General features: G+C 31.0%; 7 protein-coding genes across 14 annotated transcripts; 5 read left to right on the top strand and 2 right to left on the bottom strand.

Annotated features, from left to right (window-relative positions):
• Positions 1–133: 133 nt before the first annotated feature.
• On the bottom strand, positions 134–1555 carry LOC114874388 (MICOS complex subunit MIC25). 4 transcript variants are annotated; one of them, XM_029183611.2, is made up of 3 exons: positions 1358–1555; positions 530–1028; positions 134–410 (listed from the first exon to the last, which is right to left on the bottom strand). In XM_029183611.2, exons 2-3 carry the CDS (start codon positions 933–935, stop codon positions 235–237), a joined length of 582 nt encoding a protein of 193 aa, XP_029039444.1. In that variant the 5' UTR covers positions 936–1028; positions 1358–1555; the 3' UTR covers positions 134–234. The 4 variants fall into 4 exon arrangements, with proteins under 4 accessions (XP_029039444.1, XP_029039447.1, XP_029039445.1 ...); XM_029183614.2 differs by lacking the exon at positions 1358–1555 and adding an exon at positions 1294–1312; XM_029183612.2 differs by lacking the exon at positions 1358–1555 and adding an exon at positions 1193–1287.
• Positions 1556–1623: 68 nt separating this feature from the next.
• LOC114874386 (folylpolyglutamate synthase, mitochondrial-like) lies at positions 1624–3493 on the top strand. Of its 4 annotated transcripts, XM_029183608.2 has the most exons (4): positions 1624–1772; positions 1877–1992; positions 2069–2894; positions 3151–3266. In XM_029183608.2, the coding sequence occupies exons 1-4, from the start codon at positions 1725–1727 to the stop codon at positions 3163–3165; spliced, it is 1005 nt and encodes a 334-aa protein (XP_029039441.1). In that variant the 5' UTR covers positions 1624–1724; the 3' UTR covers positions 3166–3266. The 4 variants fall into 4 exon arrangements, with proteins under 4 accessions (XP_029039441.1, XP_029039438.1, XP_029039439.1 ...); XM_029183605.2 differs by having other exon boundaries at positions 1625–1772; positions 2069–3493; XM_029183606.2 differs by having other exon boundaries at positions 1675–1772; positions 2119–3493.
• A 2044-nt stretch (positions 3494–5537) lies between these two features.
• LOC114874387 (B-cell receptor-associated protein 31) lies at positions 5538–7426 on the top strand. 2 transcript variants are annotated; one of them, XM_029183609.2, is made up of 3 exons: positions 5538–5755; positions 6296–6599; positions 6677–7426. In XM_029183609.2, the coding sequence occupies exons 2-3, from the start codon at positions 6329–6331 to the stop codon at positions 7105–7107; spliced, it is 702 nt and encodes a 233-aa protein (XP_029039442.1). In that variant the 5' UTR covers positions 5538–5755; positions 6296–6328; the 3' UTR covers positions 7108–7426. The 2 variants fall into 2 exon arrangements, with proteins under 2 accessions (XP_029039442.1, XP_029039443.1); XM_029183610.2 differs by lacking the exon at positions 5538–5755 and adding an exon at positions 5865–6034.
• Positions 7427–7764: 338 nt separating this feature from the next.
• On the top strand, positions 7765–8702 carry LOC114874355 (NADH dehydrogenase [ubiquinone] 1 alpha subcomplex subunit 13). The gene is made up of 3 exons (XM_029183554.1): positions 7765–7960; positions 8138–8288; positions 8433–8702. The coding sequence occupies exons 1-3, from the start codon at positions 7861–7863 to the stop codon at positions 8635–8637; spliced, it is 456 nt and encodes a 151-aa protein (XP_029039387.1). The 5' UTR covers positions 7765–7860; the 3' UTR covers positions 8638–8702.
• An 86-nt stretch (positions 8703–8788) lies between these two features.
• LOC114874353 (homeobox protein MSH-B) lies at positions 8789–11603 on the top strand. Its single transcript, XM_029183552.2, has 3 exons — positions 8789–10981; positions 11237–11276; positions 11515–11603. Exons 1-3 carry the CDS (start codon positions 10082–10084, stop codon positions 11565–11567), a joined length of 993 nt encoding a protein of 330 aa, XP_029039385.1. The 5' UTR covers positions 8789–10081; the 3' UTR covers positions 11568–11603.
• Positions 11590–22585, top strand: LOC114874352 (adenylosuccinate synthetase). The gene is made up of 6 exons (XM_029183551.2): positions 11590–11860; positions 16065–16167; positions 20972–21335; positions 21414–21806; positions 21889–22145; positions 22234–22585. The coding sequence occupies exons 1-6, from the start codon at positions 11678–11680 to the stop codon at positions 22281–22283; spliced, it is 1350 nt and encodes a 449-aa protein (XP_029039384.1). The 5' UTR covers positions 11590–11677; the 3' UTR covers positions 22284–22585.
• Positions 18282–20805, bottom strand: LOC114874354. Its single transcript, XM_029183553.1, has 2 exons — positions 20331–20805; positions 18282–19018 (listed from the first exon to the last, which is right to left on the bottom strand). Exons 1-2 carry the CDS (start codon positions 20545–20547, stop codon positions 18576–18578), a joined length of 660 nt encoding a protein of 219 aa, XP_029039386.1. The 5' UTR covers positions 20548–20805; the 3' UTR covers positions 18282–18575.
• Positions 22586–23763: the final 1178 nt, after the last annotated feature.

Here is a 23763-nt window from a genome sequence, read left to right as displayed (position 1 = left end):
TACAGCAGGCCATCATGAAACAATAACTTTATTATTACTTGATCAAACAAAACTATTTTCCGTTCTTTAAATTGAGCAAGGATAGTAGGTTCTAAGTTAGGCTCTGCCTTAATGTAGAAAGAAATAATCAAACTTTTATTATGTACTAGATAATTTATTTCCAATGACTAAAATTATTATTTTAAAGAACATTAAATTTAAATGAACACTATCAGTATTACATATTAAAATATATTAACAACGTGCTGCAATCACACGCGCACGACGTTCATCTACACAAGAAGAGAATTCTTCAACCAGATCAGAACACTTCAAAATTTCTTTAGGGTTATCTTGATAACATTTGAGTACTTTTTCAGAACTGTTTTTGCATGGTTGTACAGTATCTTGAATATTTAAATTCTTACTATCTGTAAAAAGTAATATCAAAAGTAACATTATCGTTATCAATCTATATTACGTGTATAAGTTATAAAGAAATAATAGCAGATCAAGCTTTAAATATAAATAACTCTTATAGTATACATACCATTTTTTTGTAATTCATTTACAGCTTTTTTATATTCTACATCTATAATATGATTAATTTTTGCATGCCTGTGTTGCAAATTTTCCAAACGCTTTTGCCAATATTGGTCTTGGTTACGAAGTTCCTGTTCTTTCTGTTGCTGTATTTTAAGGGCAGTTATTGTTAATTGTGGATAAGATGTGACATATCCAGAAGTCACTGCTGTATCACCACTTTGAGAGAACTGTGGAGATACATTTTGGCTAGAAGATGGTGCTTTATAAGTAGTAGATCTTACTTCAGTCCCCAAATCATTTTTTTCATTTGCTTTTTGAGTTAATCTTTCTACAACTGATTCTGATATTCCAATAACACCTATTTCTTCATTATTTATAGTCAGTTTACGAGCACTTTGTCCAGAACCCATTTCAGTGATTTAGATTTACTTTCAAATAATTTATAGTTGTTCATATAGTTCTGACTTTCAATAATCAGCAATTAAATCTGTCAAATTGCTTGCCTGCAAAATATACCAAAAAATTGTGGAACAGATAATATCACACAGAATTATTTGCGTGTATAATATATCATATGTTAATATTTGATCGTGCTATAAATAAATCAAATTCAATGATAGTACAATATTTCATATTCTTAAAACTGTATTATTTACTATTACATAACCTTAATTATCAAAGTTTTCATCAAAAAACAAATATATTTTTAATTTCATTTTTCTTGTTAATTTATACTTTCATAATTTTCAATAGATAAAATATATATACATGCATTAGCAATTTAACGTTTTTGTTTCTATTGTTGGGTACTAATAGAACAATTTTGACGTACCATTTACCAATTTTTAGGTGTACTGATTTAGCTGCTACCAACATAGCAATCCTTTGAACTATTTACACCGGCCAATAATGTTATTATACAAGGTGTTAAAAAATACCCTGAAGACCTGTACACCGTTGGATAGACCACGAAAAATTGAAGCAAAAAGTTCTGTAGCATTTTTCGATGGGATCAGTAGTTTAGCCACATTTCGTCGTTGAACATTGAAAAATTGACTAGAGTCGGCTGTGCCGCTGAGCGTCGCGCTTATATACGCATGCGCTGAGAGTGGAGATCAGTGGAGATGGAGCACTGATATGAGATAGAGACGGAATTAATTATTTATTTAAATAATTCAAACGTAATATAACATATAATCATGGAACACAAATTCAATAATATCCTTCAGGATGATAATTCATACGAGGTATATCATTCTCACTTAATTTGTTTTAATCAAGTTAACTACAAACAAAGAAACAATATGTAAGAAGTTGTTATCATTCATGTACCGATTATATTTGCATATAGGCTGCTTTGAAAGCATTATGTAATTTACAAAGCACTGCTCGCTATTTAAAATCAGGAGTAAAAAACAATCCTAATGATTTTAGTAAATTATCTGAAACAAAAAAATATTTACTCCGGTAAGGATTCTTTCTTTTTGTTGTCTTAGGTAATAATCTTATACATATACTTTGTGTATGAATATAATTTTTATAGATGTGGTATTACATGTGAAAAATTGGATACTTTATCTGTTATACATGTAGCAGGTACAAAAGGAAAGGGTTCCACTTGTGCATATACAGAAGCTATCTTGCGTGAACACAACTTTAGCACAGGATTTTTCAGTTCTCCACATTTGGTTAATGTAAGAGAACGTATAAGAATAAATGGACAACCATTAAGTGAAATATGTTTCAGCCAACACTTTTGGAAAGTTTATAAGAAACTAGAAGATAGGAAAGAACATGAATTTGATATGCCTACGTATTTTAAATTTATTACAATTTTAATGTTTAACGTATTTTTAGATGCTAACGTGGATGTTGCTATAATTGAAGTTGGAATTGGGGGGGAAAATGATTGTACAAATATTGTAAGAAATACTGTCTGTGTGGGTATAACTAGTTTAGCATTAGATCATACATCTACATTAGGTAATACTATCGAGGACATAGCTTATCAAAAGTCCGGAATTTTTAAGCCAAAAACCACTGCTTTCACCGTTCCACAGCTACCTCGAGCAATGTGTGTATTAGAGAAGAGAGCTGTAGAAAAGAATTGTATGTTAGATCTTGTTTGTCCCTTTGAAGAATATAGATGGGGAAATCTTTCACCTATTCTGAAGATAACAAGTAATATCCAACAACAGAATGCATCCTTGGCTATTCAAATGGCTACTACATGGATGACTAAAACAGATAAATATTCAGATATTCTGCATAATGCTGAAAATGATAATCAATTTTACAATAAGTATAAAGAAAATACTCAGCTAAATAGAGTCATAAAGTCAAACATAATATTCATGGATAAAATTGCAGTAGGTATATCTTCTTGTAAATGGCCAGGTAGAATGCAAATTTTAGAAACTAGTATTGCTAATTTTTTCTTAGATGGTGCGCACACGATTGAAAGTAGCGAATGTTGTATTTCTTGGTTTAACGATGTAATTAGTAAAAGAAGGGGGAAGAGGTTTCTAATTTTTAATACATCTGGGACTCGCGATTCGGAAAAGTTATTAGTACCGTTAAAATCTTTACATTTTTATAAAGCATATTTTGTACCAAATTTTGCAGGGATTAAAAGTATAGACGATGAAACGAACTGTTCGTCGATGGATGAACAAAGACATAAGTGTGAAATTAATGCCAATATATGGGGAACGGATTCACTAGTTAAAAATAGCGTTAATGAAGTTTTCCAGGATATAAAAAAGAATTTTGAAAAGGAAGTTAATCACAATAACGACGAGAAATATCAAATCCTTATTACGGGATCGTTACATTTAGTAGGTGCAGCTCTTACTATCTTAGATCCCAATTTAACGATGAGTTCGCAGTATTGCTTCGAAATAAGCAACTGTCCCCTCTTCTTTGTTTGAAGTCGCCCGCAAAGTGAGAGGTACGAGAAATGAGTGAGAGGTCCATGAAAGCGCGAAGCCGATGTTTAGGGTAATAAATTTTACGCTTGACTGAGCAGTGACAGCGGTTAGTAAAAGAAGGATGGAATATACATACAGTAAAAGTTGGATATATGCAACAAACATTGGGACCCAGGCGTTGCATATATCCAAGCGAGGTGTCGATTCTGGGCATTTAAACGTTGCATATATCCAAGCGAGGTGTCGATTCTGGGCATTTAAACGTTGCAAATATCCAAGCGAGGTGTCGATTCTGGGCATTTAATGTTGCATATATCCAAGCGAGGTGTCGATTCTGCGTCCGTACAAATCGTTTGTACCGTGCCGCGTTACCTATTCTACGTTCGTACACAACACGTCGCATGTTGCATGTTGCGTGTTTGATGTAGGTGTACGACCTGCCTTATACATATGTAATCGAGGTGTCAATTCTATATTGTTTATTTTATTATTATTGTTTATCCATGTTATAGATATTATCTATATTTATACTGTCATCTTATTCTAATAATTTTGTAAAATTATTACAAAATCTTATCATAATATAATTCAAATCATATCGTGTTTGGTACCATTTTAATCAGAAAAATCTCACAAATGCGTTAGTAAAAGTTTCATTAAGAAAAAGTTAAAAATAAAAAAGTTTTATCGTTCAATTAGTATTAGTCACACCGATATTACGGTCGGATCATATTACACGGTTTCCTCGCCGAGCGGCTCGGTTCGGCTTAGGGGAATCCCCCCAAGTGGAGGGGATAGCGATGTTGCATATATCCAGGTTTTACTGTATATGTACTCGGGTTGGTGAAAGAAGAAACAGGGTGGAAAGAGATGGATAGTTTAGTTTGAATGCAATCGTATAGCCCATCAAACTTATTTATCGGCCGATACTCTTCATGCTGACCCGACCAAACTATCGGCCGATAAAAAGTTTGCAGTCTGCGGAGGCTCTAAAGATGAATACCTGGTCTAAAATATCAGTAGTGGGTTCAGAGGCATAACCTACTTCTTCTGCATCTTCCTCTAAATCCGCCTCATATTCTTCTAATTCATCTGTATCAGTATCAATAACCAAATCAACCTATCGATTCCCTCTGGAGACTTTGCAAACCATTTCAGCCAATCTGTAAAAGTATACAAAGACATGGACTGCTGATTCGCTGCTTGTTGTTTTACAAGTAAAGCCCGTACAACGTGCAACGTGCAACTCCTAATTTTCGTGTAATGAAGGAAAGATGAATCAAGAATAAAAAATTGTAAAATTTTCTGACCACAGGGTATATATTCTCGGGTTTCCCCGAATTACCATAGATTATAAAGTATATATAACCGAAACACAGTCATATGCGTAAAGTAAAAACGAGCGAAATCTCGTCATCTAGTAAGTATGGTTTCTCATGAACTGCAATATACATATATGTATGCAGGGTGTCCCGTAACTTCGGTAACTCCCAGAAATGGGAGGTTGTTGGGGTGATTCTGAACAACATTTTCCTGAAGCTTTGTTTTTGAGTTATCAACGAAAAATACTGGCCAATCAGAGCGCGCCTTTATCGCGGGCCGAACCACGAGAGCGTTGGCTTTCAGCGTCGGTCGTGGTCGTGAACAAACGCATTGGCACAGCGTTGGTATAGAGGGAAACGTGCAACAAATGTTACATCGTCTTAAATTAAGAACAAGGTGGAATTATTCGTTATTCATGAATAATGAATGCGTTTGTGCCAATGCGTTTGTTCACCACCACGACGGAGCGTAGCTGAAAGCCACTGAAAGCCAACGCTCTCGTGGTTCGGCCCGCACTAAAGGCGCGCTCTGATTGGCCAGTGTTTTTCGTTAATAACTCAAAAACAAAGCTAGAAACGACATTTTGGTGAAGCAAAATGTTGTTTAGAATCACGGGACACCCTGTATAATAACAAAGTGTGTATAATTTTTATCAATTTACATATGTAAAAAAATTATACTTACATATACATACATATGTATTTAAAATATACAGTCATCATTTTTTATAACTTACAATTAGTGGTCAATGTCACTAACTGAATCAGAAAATTGCTGATAACTGTCAGACAAAAGTATCTAAATAGAAAGCATAGAAAGTTGATAATATATGTAACTAGACGTTGCAAATAATCTCCGGCATATTCAACTGAAACGAGAATCTAACTGTGACGTCATTAAATGAGGTTTATTTATAAAATTCCTGAGGTTACATGTACTTTGAACTGAACGTTATCTACGTCTCGTACCAATTACCGGTGTGTATTTTTACTGTTTAATTTTATTTTTAGTACACTCGTATAGCTTTTAGTTTAAATAAACTATTTCGCAAACTATTTCTGGAATTAGCATGTCCAGAACATTAGCATAAAACATCTCTTATTCATGTTTCCTCTAAGAATCATATCTTAATTAAAACATGTTTAGTTAATTTTTGTATATATTGAAATATTTATTATTAAATTATTACCATAATAGTAACAGTTTAATTTACAATATATAGAAGCATAAATTCCGTAAATTTCTACTTGCTCATGGTAATTATTGTGTATAATTTTAAACTCTTTTATTGTATATAATCTTTGAAAACATGACTCATGAAAGATTTTGTTGAAAGTATTACTCAAAAAATAATTAGAAAATGAAAAAAATAGATTACATTTTTAATAAAATGGTAATAGGTACATATATAGGTTACATTGCTTTACATTTTACATTTAAGTTTAGCAGTTGTTATAAACATTATTAAAAATGTAAGAATTTCATAGTAATAATATCACTTTATTGTATTTTTTCAGGTATTTGCATAAGTTTAAAAAAAAAGAGAAAAAATGAGTCTACAGTGGACATTAATTGCTGGTTTTCTTTATACTGAAATTGCTGTAGTTTTATTATTGGTATTGCCAATATTTCCTCCAAACAGATGGCAGAAACTTTTTAAGTCTCGATTTTTGCAAAGTTTAAGTAATCAAGCATCCATCTATTTCTTAATTTTACTTTCAATATTAGTTTTATTCCTATTAGATGCTATCAGAGAAATGCGAAAGTACTCTGTAATTGAACATAACGATCATGGTGTACATTTGGATGCTGAAATGCAAAGTATATATTGGAATTTATTGGATATCGTGTTCTAATTATCTGAATAAAAGTTTCAAATTTATTATTGTCTTTTACAGGTAATCTGAGATTGTTTAGAGCACAAAGAAACTATTATATGTCTGGATTTTCATTATTTTTAAGCCTTGTCATACGTCGTCTTGTGATCTTAATTTCTGCTCAAGCTACTTTATTAGCACAGAGTGAAGCTGCTATGCGACAAGCTCAGTCAGCAACTACAACAGCGAAAAGCTTATTATCTCAAAAGACGACTGGAGAAAGTGCCCAAAATGACTCAAACGAAGCGCATGATAAAGTGCTATCAGAATTGAAAGGTCAAATTAAGGAATTACAAGCAAAAAACCAAGAATTAGAAAATCAGCTTACAAAAGAGAAACAGGATAAAGAAGTCATAAAATCACAAGCTGCATCTCTTGCTAAGGAATATGATCGTTTAACTGATGAACATGGTAAAATACTTCAGTCAGCTGGTGATAAAAAGAGTGATTAAATTATACATTTTCTTTTTTGTTCCTTTTTTATTTTTTGTTTTCTTAATTATTTTATAATGGTTAATCCCTATTTCTGGGTTGATATTTTATATTATTAAAAGTTAAAGTTCTACAGAATTGAATTTACATAATGTAGACAATAAGTTATGTAATAGAGTATTTAACAAGTATCACTATGGTGAAGACATATATGATAAGTTTGTATTCTATAAATATTTAAATATATAAAATTAATACAGTATTTTTGAAAATATTGTTATGGTACAACAGCAATTACTGTATGCACCTGTGATGTTAACTAAAATTATTTAAATTATATATGCATAATTTTTGTATTTCTTTCGCCGATTTCGTATTTAAAGATTTTATTTAACAAATTCGTTGATACTTTATTGATAAAATAATAAATAATTATAATTTGAAATCGTTTCATAACATTATCTTAGCATAAAAGAAAGGAAAATTATAATGATATTAATTTATATAGTGCATGTAGCAGTAATTATAAATAAAATATATGTACTATTATTTAGAAATAATTTTTACTCCTTACATATTACAAATTCCCGCCATTTAAGTACTGTGAAAAATACTTTTAGTTCATGTTACATCCACCAGTAGGGCTACTCGTACTCGTTTTGATCCATACAGCAGTGACTATAGAGTCACTGCATATAGTTCTTTATTATGGCAGAAATCGACCATATAGCTTGTGTTGGTTTCTGTTTCATTTGTGAAATTTGTAATTAAATATGGTTGCTACAATTAAATTAGGACCTCAGGATTTACCACCCGAGGGAGGATATTCACCTATTCAAACTGAAAGAATTAAACTACGTAGAGTTATTGGAGGTATAAATACCTGAATCTGTAGTTTTATTATTCTATTATCTAATAACAAATGATCGTAATTAAGCACTTCTAGATATTGATCTAGATTAAATCTAGATATTAATATTGTTTAAATGTAAATAAATTGAAAATATATATATGGAATGTATTTTATGATAAGTATAAAATTAATTTTAGGTCGTCTTGGTATTGCACTCTTCTATACTGTTTCTATTGGTGCATCTTATTTATATTATTTAAATCTTAGAGATGTTAGAAGAAGTGAAATTGAAATGAGAAGTTCAAGATTGGCAATTTATCCCTTATTAGAAGCAGAAAGGGATAGAGCGTAAGATCTCTTTTTGATAATTTCATGTTGGAAATAATATTATTTTATGATTCAATGATACATTGATTAGTTAATGATGTTGATATTTAAAAAACATGTTTATGTTCAAAATGTATTAAAGATTAAGAATATTTTTCATTACAGGTTGCTGAAGCATATGCGACGTTTAAGGGATGAAGAAGCTGACTTGATGAAAAATTATCCAAACTGGGAAGTAGGAACATTTTTTGGAGAACCAGTGTTCTATAAAGATAGACCAGAATGTTTTGAACCGAGATTTTTTGATACTGTTGTATTTTCAAATCCTAAGGATTATTCAAAACGTGCATACCGTCATTGGTATACATAAACAATTTTTTATGCAACCATTGTACAGTAGTATATTAAATAATAGAGGAATATAAGTAAACATTATTATTACTATATTAAATTATTACCTATATTGAATTTTACAGTATCTTAAAATATATATTTAAATAACACTATCAGTAATTCATATATATCATCAAACTCCTACTCTTATACATCTTTAAGATAGGAGAACGTGCTTAATACTTTAACAGTTTTTATCACGTGGCTGTCACTTTGATATGTAAATTTTTGTAGCAGTATTTTCTACAATAGTTTTGTTTAGTAGATAATGCAGATTTCTTCTATACCAACTTTAAATACACCCTATTTTTAAAATAAAACCATCATTAACAAATAAAATTACAATGATTATCGTACTGTTGCTATAAATAATTATTAAATACGGAAAAAAATTTCCTAATAATGAAAATGAAATGCGTATAGGAGTGATAGAAGTCCATTTAAGTTGGGCTCTTGCCCTGTCTCTCTCGGTTTCTCCTAACTCTCCCGGCTCTCCGTAATTTCTCTCAAGATCGATAGCAATCAGCTATTTCTTTTTAACAATTCTGAGTTAAAAACTAAATTGGGTATACCATATTACTATCATTCTCTGTATTCCTAATATAAGGGCTGCTCAATTCAAGTGTACCACAAGTGACGTAAAAATGTCTAAATATTTATGTTCCCTTTATGGTGTTTATCGGATAATCCTGATACTCAACAGTTGTCCAATTATACGGACGTCCCTTGCATTCCATCTGCTCCATTCAAATCATTGCATAAGGGGATGCATCCATGCTTAAACTAATCTTTTCTCTTCTCTCCCTACAAGAGTATCAATTACATTGTTATTAGAGGACACCGATCGATACTTCCATGGATAATGTGTTCTAGATTACATGATACTTTCGAGTAGTACCAGTCAACCAGTGTTTATCAACCCAATTTTTCAATCTTAGACTCTACCCCCTTCATCGCCCCTATCATTGGAAATTTTTTTATTTGGCTAGAAGTACTCGTATGAGCTACTTAAAATCATGGCTAATAAAAATAACAAAATATTGTGAAAACTAAACATTGTACTTGATTGAATTTTCAACCCCTCTAATACAGCAGCTAACATGTTAAAGTTAAGGATAATTAAAAATGGTAGAAGAAAGGGAAAGGAGAAGATGTTAAGTTTGAGATTGGAGCACAGGAAGAGTAATTTTACGTTTAGCTGAAAAAAAGTATGTTATGTGCAAAGAAAGTTAAGGTTGAAAGTCGCTGTAGGTCGTAACACTGGTCGGACAAGATAGCATCAAAAGTTCAACTATGCGTTTAATTCGAAACCGAACCTCAGCGACCGCAAGTTGGCAAAATTTGGGGTCGTTATGGTAGAACGTACTTTAGGGTGATATATAAAGAGGAGTTTATTTAGCAGCTACAGTTGAAGCTTCGACATGAAGCCGGTAAGAAAAACGAGGGACTTCAGTATCGAGAGTATTTTGGCAGATAAACGCATACCCATTCAAAATGATCGCGAGGAGTACCAAGAATTATTAAGTGTAAATGATGATTCTTCTGTAAAAAATTCGAGAAAATATTTTGAAGAAGAGTGTACAATTCGTAGTCGGAGAATAAGTCATGAACTTACAATTAATGAAGCAGAAAATTGTGATTTAAATTTCCAAAGGAAAAGTGAAGTTATAGAAGAAAAATATAAAATAAATTCTGGGAAAGTTTTAAACGAATATCGTAATGATTCGTTAGATGTGGAAAGCTCTGAATATAACCAGAATAAAAATAAATTGCAAACTAATAGTACTGATAAATGTATCATCGATTCGAAATCAAATTTGATAGCTGAAGTTGAAGAAGGAAATAGGATAAGTGATAAACCCTTCATATCAAGAGACCAGAACGGGAAATTGAATAAAGAACGGAAGAAACAATTAAAACAATATCAAAGTGATAGTCATTTTAAATGTTCAAATAAGGATACCAATGATTCGTCAATAAAACAATACAAGAATTTAAGGAACAATGTCGAAACAACACAAAATAAATATTCATTGTTTGAAAATGAAATTAAAGAAGAAAATGAATCTTCCAGAGGTAAACTGGACGTAGTACGAGATGTAGAGAAATTAGAATGGCTTCACTGTACAAGATATAAACCTCCCAAAATACCCAGAAAACCAACAATTGGTAAAAGTAAAAGAAAGCCAAGCTTCTATCCTCGAATACCATTTTCAATGTTTCAACTCGAGTATCTTGAACAAAAATTTCAAACTTCCGCTTATTTAATGAGACATGACGTTATGGAAATGTCTGATGTGTTAAAAATTCCGCCTAATAGGGTATATTTGCATTTTATGAGTTTTTTCTTTGCTTGTATGAAGTTTCATTTTTGAATAAATTGATACCGAAAATTCATCGAAATTTTTCGATTTTAAAAAGACCGCTATAGCGGGAAAAGAGTCCTCTATTGGTGAAATCGAAAGGTTCATTTTCAGATGGCGCCACATATTTTTTCGAGGTCTTTTTAAAATAGAGAAATATTATTTGTACTTTTAAATACATTCTGTATACATTTATAACTTTGTTTCTTTCAGATAAAGATCTGGTTTCAAAACCGACGTGCTAAGGAACGCCGTGAGTTTTGTACTAATATATAAGGAAAGATACGTTTATCATGTAATATAATTTATAATAGGAATAACATAGCTGGAATAATATTTTTGTATTTTAAATAAATAATCTCAGGCAATTATAAATGAATATTATTTTTATAAACTGTATTTAATACTGAGATTTAAATTTATATTGATCTAGGATTGTTCTAAATGAGTCTTATTTTACTATAGTCATTGTCTAATCTTTCAATGTTTAGTTTTCCCTCCCCAGATGTCCTTTCATTCGACGGATAAATATAAGGCAAGTTAAACGGTCATACCACTCTATGTTTGAGCAGTCGCGCGGCGATTCCTGTGTTACATGCGCGCGCGCAGTTTATTCAATCCCACGAAAACTTACGAATACTTTCGTACACAAAGATGCAGCGTTCCGTCCAGCAAGCAAACGGGGATGGTGTTCTTGCTTCTCCGAGAAAAAAACAATGTATGTTGAGTACTTCGACTAAAATTACTGTCGTTCTTGGAGCGCAATGGGGTGACGAGGGTAAAGGCAAGGTCGTCGATATGCTTGCCACGGATGCTGACGTCGTCTGCAGGTGTCAGGTGAGTCCGCCATTTTTTCATTTTCGTCCACCTTTTTTTAGATAGAAATGTCTAAACGCTTACTTATTCGTAATTAAAAAGTTGTTACTTTACTATTAAAATTGCTACATTACACGGCTGTTTCTTTACCCAGAAGCTTTTATTATGTTTCTCTCATCATATTATCTTATTTTGAATTATAGAAAAAACATTCCTACTTCCCTATTTTTTTCCGCTATGTCACGTGATTATTAGTGTTTTTCTATTTTAATATTTTATTATCTGTTCCTTTTTGACTATTTTAATTTAAGTATTAAAATCATAAGTTTCATAGGTTAAAGTATCATTTCTAAATTGATATGTTTTTATTCAACATTTTTCATATTTCAATACTATTTATTATTCCATCATATAAAGTTTGATCATTATGTTTTACCATCTTACATTCATCTATAAAGAGTTAAATATTAACATTCTTCTGTTGCAATAAAAATAATAATAGTTTATGTTTCATCTTTTCTATTTGTTTATCTATTTATACGTGTCTTCTTATTTAAATATTCATCCCTTTTGAACAGTGTTTCATGATTTTTAATTAAAAATTAATCATGTAATGAGAGTATACTAAGTACATTTTATGTTATAATGGCTATATTTCATTGTAACACAAATATATGAAACAATATGCAAACTGTATATACCTGCATTGGTATATATGATTCTTAGAAACATATATATTATTATGTAACAGCTATTTCAATTGACATTGAAATATATAATCTTTTTGATGCAATATATCAGTGAAAAGAGTATTGCATCTTTCACGTGTGTATATGTATACACAAAAGTATTGTATTTATTTGATCAAGTATATTATGTTTTAATGCTTGTTAAATTTTAAATATAAATTATATGAATTATTAATACTTCAAACTTTATGGTTTGAGCATATCAGTAAACTATATGTGTAACTACAATACGTTGTAATTATGTTATATGAGTATCTATATACTCATATCTATTGTGATATTGCTTATCGAAATTGAACTATTAGATACGCTACAATTTTTCACTTGTTAACTATGATATTTGTGACCTAATTAATCTAATTAATATTTTGTATAAAATAGTTCGCATTTAAATTTAATTTATTAAAGAACAAGCATTAACAACATAAGTTGACTGTAATGGATTAAAATATCTCTCAAATTGTTTATTTTTTAACATTATATCTTAGTACTTTTTTACGTAAAATGTTTCGAAGAATCGATCTACGTAAAAAGAAAAAAAGATATGCAATTTCATTTAAAAAAAAAGTAGTAAAATTGTTGATACATATGTATCGTTGTATTTGCAAAACAATCATTAAACTTTACTTCAAAAGCAATACGGTATATCATCTTTACAGCTGCAATTAATAATAAAGAATTATGAAAAGAAACAATATTATTGTTTCCAATAGCACGATTGTAATGAATGTCTGGTACAAAGTTTTGTCTTCGACGAGAATTGATCCAACAATCTCTTGGATATGTAAACTGGTTATAAACCAATACATTATGCGCATTGCAGTCTCGTTTAAATAGTTCTTTTTGGCGCATTAATTATCATTGTCTTCGATTAGCAATGAATTGTTGAGGAGAATTCATGTCTCATTAGTAGAGCGATTAAAGCTCATTATTACGTTATAACGTTGCAAAAATAATTAGCAAGTAATTAAAAACAAGTTCATGTAAATTATAAGCCGAATCCAAAAATTAATTAACGTATTTCCATTCGGTAACATAATTAGAAACTTTGGTGTTCTTTTCCATTGAATCTCTGATTCAACGATTAATTTATTTCAGCGGATGAAACGAGTCATTTCACATACATATATTCATTTAGTCTTATCACTGCAATAAATACTTGCACTTCTTATTCGAAATTTACTCGTTGCGCAGAAGGATAATGTTACCATAGCAAAAGCGTTGACTTAATTGCGTGGGATAATGAGATTTTCATTCTCGTTTCTCCTTGAAGTGTAATTAACTGCGTTACTCGCTAACAGCCACCTCTTATCATCGAATCTGATGTAGGCTGGAAATTTTTCCAAACTTTTGAATATTATTTACGATATCCGCGAGCCTTTTATTATTTATTGACGGACCTTGCATTTTGGGAAAAATTTCCTTTTTACCTGTAAACCTTTGAACCCTGATAAAGGGAATTAATTAATTCTCTGGCAATTAAAATAGGTACCTGATTTATTTTATGTTTCAAGAGGAAATAATAATTATGGAATTAAATAGTTTAACTGGGACATCCGTATGTTATCGAAATCTTTCTTAGAATTTATAAATGTATATTAATAATTGTGAGTCATTGGATAATGGAACGTTTATACGGTAAATAACACGTCGTAATTTTTCTCATAATTCTTTTAAATGGTTTAACAATTACTTATGTTTGACAAATTGAATCCACTTAATCATCCTAAACTGAATGTACATAATTGGTGTAGAGAAAGTAGTAGACTAAACGAAAATAGAGACAGAAATAAAATAATTATAGAATGTTAGGATGTAATATTAAAATAAGTTTTATTTTAAATTAAGATTTGAAAATTGCTAATAGAAATTTCCTTAATAAAAAGGAAAAAAAAAATAACGAAACCTATTAATTTTATAAAATGGCCAGGAAAATATTAAAATTTATTAGCAATAACTGACGTTTTGCATTGTTCTGTCAATGTTAACATAAAAAGAAATATTTTATTTCAAGCAATTCCAATATATCAAGTCTTTTGTACCTCTTGGCACTAGTTGGCAATTATTGCATAAGCCCGAAATCAGGTGCTGCTTCCAGTTTTATAATTTCACATTTAGTATGCAACGATATAATACATTTCTATTTTCAATTCGAGAGGAAGCAATTTCATGCACGTGTATCCTTTAGAGTAAGGAAAGAAGATCCGGTTTTCTTCCTCTTATTTCTTCCTTAAGCGAAACGATATTTTGCGTCTCGCTTTTCCCTCGTACAATTTCAAATTTCATTCCAAGAATATTTCTGTTCGAATAGGACGGATCGTCGATGAATAAAATACACACGTATAGACTTACAGGCTGACTCAGCGTTTGAAATCTATGGTGTCTGATTATACGGAGTCGGTGAATTAAAAGCAATTAGAAAAAAAGAGTAAGATTAATGTTTCATGGGTCATTTGAATGTATTGTTGGGTATAGTCAGCATTTACGTAGTTATATAAGAATACTAGCGTCGCAAATTCTTTCGGAATTTCAGTTGCTAAGTCCCCACTGATTTAGCGTAGTCTTCTGTTATTAATTACTTATCGATTCTCTTATTAATTACTTGGGTTTCTACTATGGCACAAAGGAGATCTGCATTTTTCATTTCAGGAGAACCATAAATTTAACATACATGGCGTTTTGTATTCATTTATATTATAATAACCATTTTTATTGAAAGTTCACGGAGTAATAATTGATAACAAATTTCCTTGACAAAAATTTCTTTCCCTCTATACTTGTTTCCCTTCGTTTAAAATTCAAAAATCAAAGCTTATTTTGAAAATTATGTATCCGAATAGGGATTGAAAAATAAAAAGAAGAAGCTCCCTAGGAATCTAGCTTTCAGTTAGAAAAACTATAAATTGAAATATTGCCAAAGAATCGTCAAATGTGCAAAAATGAGAAGGCCTTGCAGAGCTTTATCACGGGCGATAAAAGTAGCATGCAAAAATGAAAAAAATTGAAAAGCGTAGAGTATCGAAGACTGTGAGAAACAAGCAGGAAAAATATTAATAAAAGAAAACGTCTGTTTTAAATTATCAGTTTGTAGGAAAATAAATTCTTCAATATCTCAACCGCTCTATTATAGATAAGATATCTATAGAAAAGATATAGGAAGGGTGTGGTAAAATTAAAGAAAATCTTAAATACATTTTTTGTTTTATTCTGTACAATGATTGAAAAAGTACAATCAGACGTTTTAAATATTTCTTTATTTTATTTTATTTTTCAACATTGCATCAGTTACATAAGATAGTTATTAATGAATTGGCTGTTGCTTCAATTTAGAAATTGGCATGAGACAGTATATTTAAGTTTTTTTTTTTTCTATTCATTGTCTAAATTGACAAAAAATATCGGAATACACGAATTAAAGATAAAGCAAAAAAAAAGTATCTGCACAGGGAGCAAAAGAAAAATTTTAATTTTTGCAGGGAGGAAGCAATGCCGGGCATACTGTAGTAGTAGACGGTGCGGAGTTCCATTTCCATCTTCTGCCCAGTGGAATAATGAATCCTAGATGCACGTCTGTAATAGGTAATTATTTTTCGATCATGATGGTCTGCAATAATTTGTTCAATAGTTCTGATAAGATCGAGCCTGGTCAAACAAAGCAGTCAAACTTCTTTTTTGAATTTACATTTTGCTTTCCTTTTTATTTCATTGAAAAACTATTTGTTTTGTTGAAAATATAGTGGAGAGGAAAAATGAACCGGTAAATGGCTCAGTAATCTTAAATTTTTTAATTCTTCGTTATTTAATTTTCTTAATGAAAATAAATAATTTTTCTATAAAATAAAACAGCGAGCATCGAAGATACTAAAAAAGATTTATAGGACATGATTTAAACAATTATCAAGAATAAGATTGATCTTTTTCAATGCAATTTCGAAGTTTCGAATATTCCTTTAATTTGATTAAAAAATAAATTACATTGTTGTTTCAGCTTCTTTTATTATCATTTTACACATTTCCGTTAAATCCATGTACTTCTTCTTATTTATTCTTCAATAACGATTGACGTATGGTAAACTTGTGACGTAAAGCTTTAATAAATTTTCAAGGATAATTTAACGTTACATTCTGACACATGGTTAAATTGGTATTTATATAAGCTGCACCGTGGAAGGGATGCGAACATGATGTGCCATTTAACGAAATATCAATCAAATTCAGAAGAGAAGTGGTATCTACTTTTGCTTGGCAATTATTGAAATTATGTCCTAAACATACTTTTTTGTATCTTTTAATTCAAAAAAGTTCATTTGAGCGTTCTGATTTTCATACGTATATGTGTATCTTACAAATCAACAAAATTTATGTTTAACACTTTCATTAATTTTCGTATACTCTATCTTCATATGTTTCGTTTTGCTTATGAACATAAATAAAAAGGTGCAATTTTAGTCTAATTATGTTAAATAAAGAATCATTAGTCAATGGAATTATTTAATTTTGCATAATTAGAAAAGAAAAATTAGAAATTCTTTATTGTTTAGTTATTGAATGTTTAATCTATATTGAAAATAAATGAAATTTTAGCCGTATACAGTAACAGATATTAACTGCACCGTTTTCTACACAGTTTGTCTCGGGTATGTATAAATTCAATGTAAAATAAATTAAATAATAGACTATTTAATAAGGCCCAAGTCTGTAGTTTTAATCTTTTCTTGATATTTAACTATGTAGAACATCGTTACGTATCTCTCGACGATTTCTCTGACATTCACCTACTTTTATAAGCATATCCACTGAATTATTCAAATTATCCTTGATTCGATTCTTATCGATTAATCTAGGCTTTATGAATGTCAAATAAAAGGTGTAACCACTTGTTGTTTACCTTTTGATTGCACTTGATTTATGGAACTGCTCTGGGCAGTAACATAAATACATCACAAAGTATTTACACATTCAATTTTTACACGGAAATAAATTTAACGAGGATAATATTTAAATTCTCTGTAAAAGATTAATTATTTTTATGAATAAAAAGTTAGACATGATTTGATAACATAAAAGTGTTACAAAATGCCACTTACGATATATCAATTTCAAGTTTAAAGTTTGTTAAAAATAATTACATAAATTTTTTATTAAAATTTTTAATATAGAATATTTATTTTCCAGTTACAAACAAACAATGGCTGATTTCGAAGCATGTAAAGTTTTGCATGATTTGATGGCATGGAAGTACCATAAAATAGTTCTTGTGGTACATTAATATTTATATAGTTCTTTTTATTAAATCTTAAGCTTTAAACTGATATAGTGTAAGTGTTATTTTGCGATATTTTTATGTCATGAAATCAAGGTAGTCAATGAAAGGGGCGACTCTTACAAAGAATCACGTTTAGATAGGCGTAAACATATGCAGCAAGCATCACTGACAGAAAAAGGTCATTCACCTTTGACTTTTTATTTTAACACAACAAACGCTAGTGGAATGATCTCTTACTGTTTGATAATATTTGCTGAGTGTTCACTATCTACACGCGTTCTTCTGTGTAAGTGTCGTTTATGGTAACGTGATCAGCTGTTCACTAATCATCCAAGAATTTTCTTAAGAATTTCTACTGATACATGAAAAACTATAAACTAGTAACATACAAAAATATGGTAGGACAATTAAACGAAACATCGAAGAACAAAGCTTTTAATCTTATTTATTTTTTACATTAACTTTGGTTCATATTATTTCCCCTATCACACTTCTATTATCTTTCAATCACATGAAGTTAAACAATTCTCATACTTCATAATATATCCTTCTTAAATAAGATTTTTGATAAAATATGTACAAACGATACAAAGATCACGAATATACATACATATATATACATATAAAAATATATACCTACATATTACATAATATTTGTACACAGAACACTGTTGTATAATAATTGCATGGATGTTAATGTGTACAGAGAAGATGGAATGTTTCATGTCCTGACTTTTTTAATAAGCATTAGAACCTCGCATCTGAATTCTATTTTCTGTTCGATATTGAATGACCGCACTAAAGGAAGTATGGAATTAAAGAACGATTTATCATCATCAATTTCTTCAACGCTACAAGGAACTGGTGTTTGTAAATGATCAATTAAACATGGGTCTAGATCCCTCTGTTGTTTTATCGATGGCTCCTCCTTCATGCTTGTGACAAAAGGCATATTCATTTGATCATCATCAGTAGCTACTGCTTCTTCAGCTTCTTCGCCATCCAAACTGGATGCTGTAGCTGCAGCTTTATCCAGTTCTTGTAAAAAGGACAGTCGACGTGCATAGATATATTGTCTGTTATGGTTACTGTACCTCCTCTTCTTGCGGACAGTCCTCAGATATTGATCTCGTATATTTCTCCATCTGTTCATATGTTTTTTAACTGAAAAAAGAAATAACATTTTCGGTTAGGATCTTGTAGTGGTAAAAGGCTATGTAGTAGTAGAGTTATTTTACTAACTTGCTATTACACTCTATTCTACAGTGCTAGGAAAAAATAATTTACTCTACTTGTGTAAACGATTGAGTAAGTATAAAGTTAGTAGAGTACTAAAACTAATTGGTAAAGTGGGATAGCATCGTGTTAAATTAATTCTATCACTGGTTTACCAGTTGGCACTGGTAAACTAAGCTTTATTAACTATAACACTTGCTCAATCGTTTCCATAAGTATAATAAATGAATTTTTCCAAGCCTTACTCACTCTACCATTAAATTAGACTTAACAGCTGCTTTCAAATAGTTTCCTTGCGCGCGCGCGCGCGCACATTAAGTACCTTTTAAACTATTGATCGTCTACGTCCAAAAGCATACAAAGAGTGATTCATAATAACATAACAATTATTCAATTTTCAATTTATATTTTAAAAAGAAAACTGCGAAATTGAAAAATGATTCAGGTCCTTATGATTTACTATGCAAATATACTGTTATCAATTATTGATATTGATTTATTATTTAATGAATATTTAAGCATATTTAAATTATAAAAATACCCGCGTGAATATTTAAAATACTTTGTATAAAATCTAATCTCATCGTGTGATAAGGCAGAGTTCCTAATGGTACCCATCAGTGGTTCCACCGGTAATGCTGTCAGTGATCCTATCGTGATCCTCAATACGAGCAAATAGCTTAAAAATAAGTTTCATGTAAAGAATAAATAGAATATTATTTTACAAATCACAGTTTCTGTGATTAGACGACGGTTTTTGAACAAATATAATAAATCATATGATAACAGTGACAAATGTTATGCTGCAATAAGCTGAAACAATTCCGTGCATGACGCAACTATATGCATTACATTGGCATTCAGCACCACTGACAGTGTCGCACATGCGTCGAACGCTGTTAATTCTGCTCTATAATTTTCTTGGCTCAAGTTGATTCGGACTATAATTTTTTATTTCAATTTCTAATAGTTCCGTATTTCAAAACTTAAGTTTTAAAAAGACCCTTGGAAAACATGCCCTAGTTTCGATATAAAATAGGGCGAATATAAATTTGAAAATATGCTAACTCTAGAATTTGAAAATTTTAAAAATCTCGAAATTCATTTAATTATATACGTGGTTTTACAGCGAATTAAAATAGAAACAAGTAAACTAATTATTTTATAAATCATATTCGCAAGCTATTATGACAAAATAAGCTTTATATGATGTGTAATGATTAATTATACATTACATTACCGAGATCTTGTTTCTCTTCTTCGGTCTTTTCTCCAAAATTCGCACAGAATTTTTCACATATTTTCTCCCATGCCGCATTCTTTTTCTTTTTATCCCTATTTTCCTCGGAGTTCAGGTCCCATATTTCGGGAAATTTTTTTACCTCCTCGATAAATAACTCGGCGTCAAGTTCTTCGAGAATCACTCTTGTGGAATTACGGTTGTCTGTATTCGACATGGTTAGTAACGCCTCTGCTCAACGCCCGTTATAGACCAGCGGCCAGCGTCACACGCCCGTCTGCGGGCATCCGCCGGATGCACACGAGTATTGTCGATGCCTCTCGAAGCAACTCGTACTTCGCCCGCCAGGTGCCCGCAAGCAAGCGTATCCGCTTCGAAACCGCTTGAAAATAAATTTAAATTATGCAAAGAAAAAGATGTTTATAGCCTTTGAATATTTTTAAATATCATAATAAACGTACCCCATATCAAATAAAACAAATGCTGTAATAAAAAATTGAATTTTATATATTTCTTTTTATTATAGCTTTATACCCTGTTTTATATATGAAAATAAATTGAGATTATGATATTACTATTCTTTCTTTTAATTAAGCAATGTATTGTAATATCTAATACTATGTTTATCATAATTGTTGCAGGAAATGGGGTAGTAATACATCTGCCAGGTCTCTTTGAAGAATTGGAGAGCAATGAAGCAAAAGGTTTAAAAAATTGGCAAGAACGATTGGTAATTTCCGATCGGGCACATATAGTATTTGATTTTCATCAACAAGTGGATGGCCTTCAAGAATTAGAAAAAGGTAATCAGTCTCTTGGTACCACTAAAAAGGGGATCGGGCCAACATACTCAAGCAAAGCTGCCAGAAATGGACTTAGGATCGGTGATCTTCTTGGAGATTTTGATAAATTTTCACAAAAGTTTGATACGTTGGTGACGTCCTATCAAAAAATGTTCCCGGCACTTCACGTTGACGTGAAATCAGAACTTCAACGGTATAAAGAGTGAGTATACTTCCCCGTTCGTTACTTCATAGTTGGCATCTAAACAATTAAACTAACAAATGTTGTATTTATTTTTAGGTATGCAGAAAGAATAAGACCTCTGGTAAGGGAGACAGTTCAGTATTTACACCATGCATTACGTGAAGGGAAAAAAGTATTAGTTGAAGGTGCAAATGCTGCAATGCTGGACATAGATTTTGGGACCTATCCCTATGTTACCAGTTCTAACTGTAGTATAGGTGGTGTTTGTACTGGTCTTGGACTTCCACCATCTTATATCGGAGAAGTTGTTGGCGTTGTTAAAGCATACACTACAAGAGTTGGTGATGGTCCATTCCCTACTGAACTTTTAGATGCTACAGGCGAATTTTTACAAAAGAAAGGTCACGAAGTTGGAGTTACCACAAATAGGAAAAGGCGTTGTGGTTGGCTAGATTTAACTCTTCTCAAATTTACTGCAATGGTTAACGGGTAAGGAATATTTTCTTAATAATGTTTAACATCATAAAAAATGCATAAAAGTAATATTCATTCGTCATTCAAATTATTGTAGGTACACATCGATATGTCTGACGAAATTAGATATTCTAGATACACTACCAAAAATTAAAATCGGTGTAGCATATCGATTAAATGGTAAAGAAATAGATTATTTTCCAAGTAGCACTTCTGATTTAGGAAAAGTCGAAGTAATTTACGAAACTATGGATGGTTGGCAATCAATGACCGAGGGTGTACGGTCTTTAGAAAAATTGCCTTCTAATGCCAGGAAATATATACAATTAATAGAAGATTATCTTAGTGTACCAGGTAATATATTTATTAATTTTATTATCTCTTGTTCCACAATGTTACGAATAAGTACAAGTACTACGTTTATTAATTGTTAATGTTTCAGTTAAATGGATTGGAGTGGGAGCAGGTCGTGAAAGTGTGATCACACTCTGACGTTATATTTATTGGTTACAACAATGGAAATATGTTTATTTGTCCACTCAGTTCGCTATTCTTTTGGTAATAATTGTAGTTTACCGAAAGAGTTGATGAAACAAACGCACAGAGAATACACGACGAAAAAAAAAATAATAGCATTAAGCTTTTGAATTTTAGTAGTATACAACAATTTAAGAAGAGAACAGAAGTCTCGTTTTTTCGAGTTCCTTCTTCTTATTGGATAATTCATAATAATTGTCTTATCCATTGTTCGAATGTAAAATAAGATATGTTAATTAAAATGTATTTATTTGAAAGTTATTTATTTACTAATCAGTCACATAAACTTGAGGCTGATCTCAAAGAATAATTTAATTCTGAATGGTTTATTTCTTTATAAAATATAATCTGCAATAATTGTTTCGATATGTATCACTAAAGACAATAATCAAATGAAATGTTTATTCAAAATTGAAAATAATTGAATTCAATTGATGCATGTTATATTTTAATTAACTGTATGTATGCCTTTTGAGTGCGTGAATATATTTGACCCTCCAAACTCTACTCTTGTAAATTTAACAGTAGTCATTGTTGTATTATGGCTACTTAGTATTAATAGTCTTGTGTTATATTATTGGTGACGTGTTAACGTTAATTATAGTTTAATTACAAAATTAAATTGCTTGGAAGGAATATTCACTTCAGGAATTTCAAATTTGACCCTTGCGCCATCTATTTAAAAACGGCGGAAACTGCTCGACAACTACCGATCAATTTTCCGAAAAGGAGCAAACCGGCGGCGGGGAATGGTGTGGCGATGTTGTTTCGTTGTTGTTCTTTATATTATACATGTTGTGAAAACCCTAAAAATTTGCTTTAATTCTTTGACTATACCGAGAACTCTGTGGAACTGCCGTGTATGAATTATATAACCGACGAGAGATCGTCGCGCGTCGGTGATTATATGCGTGTAGTGAGGTGAAGGTAAAAGGAGCACGCCTTTACCGACAGTGGGAATATTACCGAACACGACCTGCATTACCATCACCCCACACAAATGTGGCATCGTTGAGCGTTTCCGCTTCCGGCGCTCGATTTCAAATTGTTTATAATTTTATTCGCACCTTGTGCTGTACATATATTTTTATCGCAGATTTCGGCTTCAGTAACAGGATAGGATTCAGGAATCAAAGGAATTTGAAGTAAATTTACTACTTCCTGTGGATATGGAAGTCTTTCTCTTTTTTGAATCCTTTTTTCGAGACTCATAGTCGATATAATTGGATTTGAAGAATCCATTGTTCGATAAAAGATATCTTCCAAGGAAAACAATCAGGTAATTATTGAGATTAGATTACACCTCACCGATTTTGATGAAATTTAAATATGTTGTAAAATTAGACATTTTGAACAACTTTTTCCTATACATATAACCGCCGCTCGGCCTTAGTTTTCGAGATATTTTCGAAAAACTGTTGAAACTAACACATTG

The sequence above is a fragment of the Osmia bicornis genome, chromosome 10, assembly GCF_907164935.1.
Source record: "Osmia bicornis bicornis chromosome 10, iOsmBic2.1, whole genome shotgun sequence".
Lineage (NCBI taxonomy): Eukaryota > Metazoa > Arthropoda > Insecta > Hymenoptera > Megachilidae > Osmia > Osmia bicornis.
This window is presented reverse-complemented; position numbering and strand designations above follow the sequence as displayed.

Coding starts and splice junctions, on each gene's coding strand:
- LOC114874388 (XM_029183611.2), bottom strand. CDS start 935: ATGGGTTCTGGACAAAGTGCTCGTAAACTGACTATAAATAATGAAGAA. Junction 411..529: donor AAATGAATTACAAAAAAATG/GTATGTATACTA, acceptor TACTTTTTACAG/ATAGTAAGAATTTAAATATT.
- LOC114874354 (XM_029183553.1), bottom strand. CDS start 20,547: ATGTCGAATACAGACAACCGTAATTCCACAAGAGTGATTCTCGAAGAA. Junction 19,019..20,330: donor AGAAGAGAAACAAGATCTCG/GTAATGTAATGT, acceptor TTCTTTTTTCAG/TTAAAAAACATATGAACAGA.
- LOC114874387 (XM_029183609.2), top strand. CDS start 6,329: ATGAGTCTACAGTGGACATTAATTGCTGGTTTTCTTTATACTGAAATT. Junction 6,600..6,676: donor TTTGGATGCTGAAATGCAAA/GTATATATTGGA, acceptor TGTCTTTTACAG/GTAATCTGAGATTGTTTAGA.
- LOC114874386 (XM_029183605.2), top strand. CDS start 1,725: ATGGAACACAAATTCAATAATATCCTTCAGGATGATAATTCATACGAG. Junction 1,773..1,876: donor AGGATGATAATTCATACGAG/GTATATCATTCT, acceptor ATTTGCATATAG/GCTGCTTTGAAAGCATTATG. Junction 1,993..2,068: donor ACAAAAAAATATTTACTCCG/GTAAGGATTCTT, acceptor TAATTTTTATAG/ATGTGGTATTACATGTGAAA.
- LOC114874352 (XM_029183551.2), top strand. CDS start 11,678: ATGCAGCGTTCCGTCCAGCAAGCAAACGGGGATGGTGTTCTTGCTTCT. Junction 16,168..20,971: donor TAGATGCACGTCTGTAATAG/GTAATTATTTTT, acceptor TAATTGTTGCAG/GAAATGGGGTAGTAATACAT. Junction 22,146..22,233: donor AGATTATCTTAGTGTACCAG/GTAATATATTTA, acceptor TTAATGTTTCAG/TTAAATGGATTGGAGTGGGA.
- LOC114874355 (XM_029183554.1), top strand. CDS start 7,861: ATGGTTGCTACAATTAAATTAGGACCTCAGGATTTACCACCCGAGGGA. Junction 7,961..8,137: donor ACTACGTAGAGTTATTGGAG/GTATAAATACCT, acceptor AATTAATTTTAG/GTCGTCTTGGTATTGCACTC. Junction 8,289..8,432: donor GAAGCAGAAAGGGATAGAGC/GTAAGATCTCTT, acceptor TTTTCATTACAG/GTTGCTGAAGCATATGCGAC.
- LOC114874353 (XM_029183552.2), top strand. CDS start 10,082: ATGAAGCCGGTAAGAAAAACGAGGGACTTCAGTATCGAGAGTATTTTG. Junction 10,982..11,236: donor TAAAAATTCCGCCTAATAGG/GTATATTTGCAT, acceptor TGTTTCTTTCAG/ATAAAGATCTGGTTTCAAAA. Junction 11,277..11,514: donor CCGACGTGCTAAGGAACGCC/GTGAGTTTTGTA, acceptor TTCAATGTTTAG/TTTTCCCTCCCCAGATGTCC.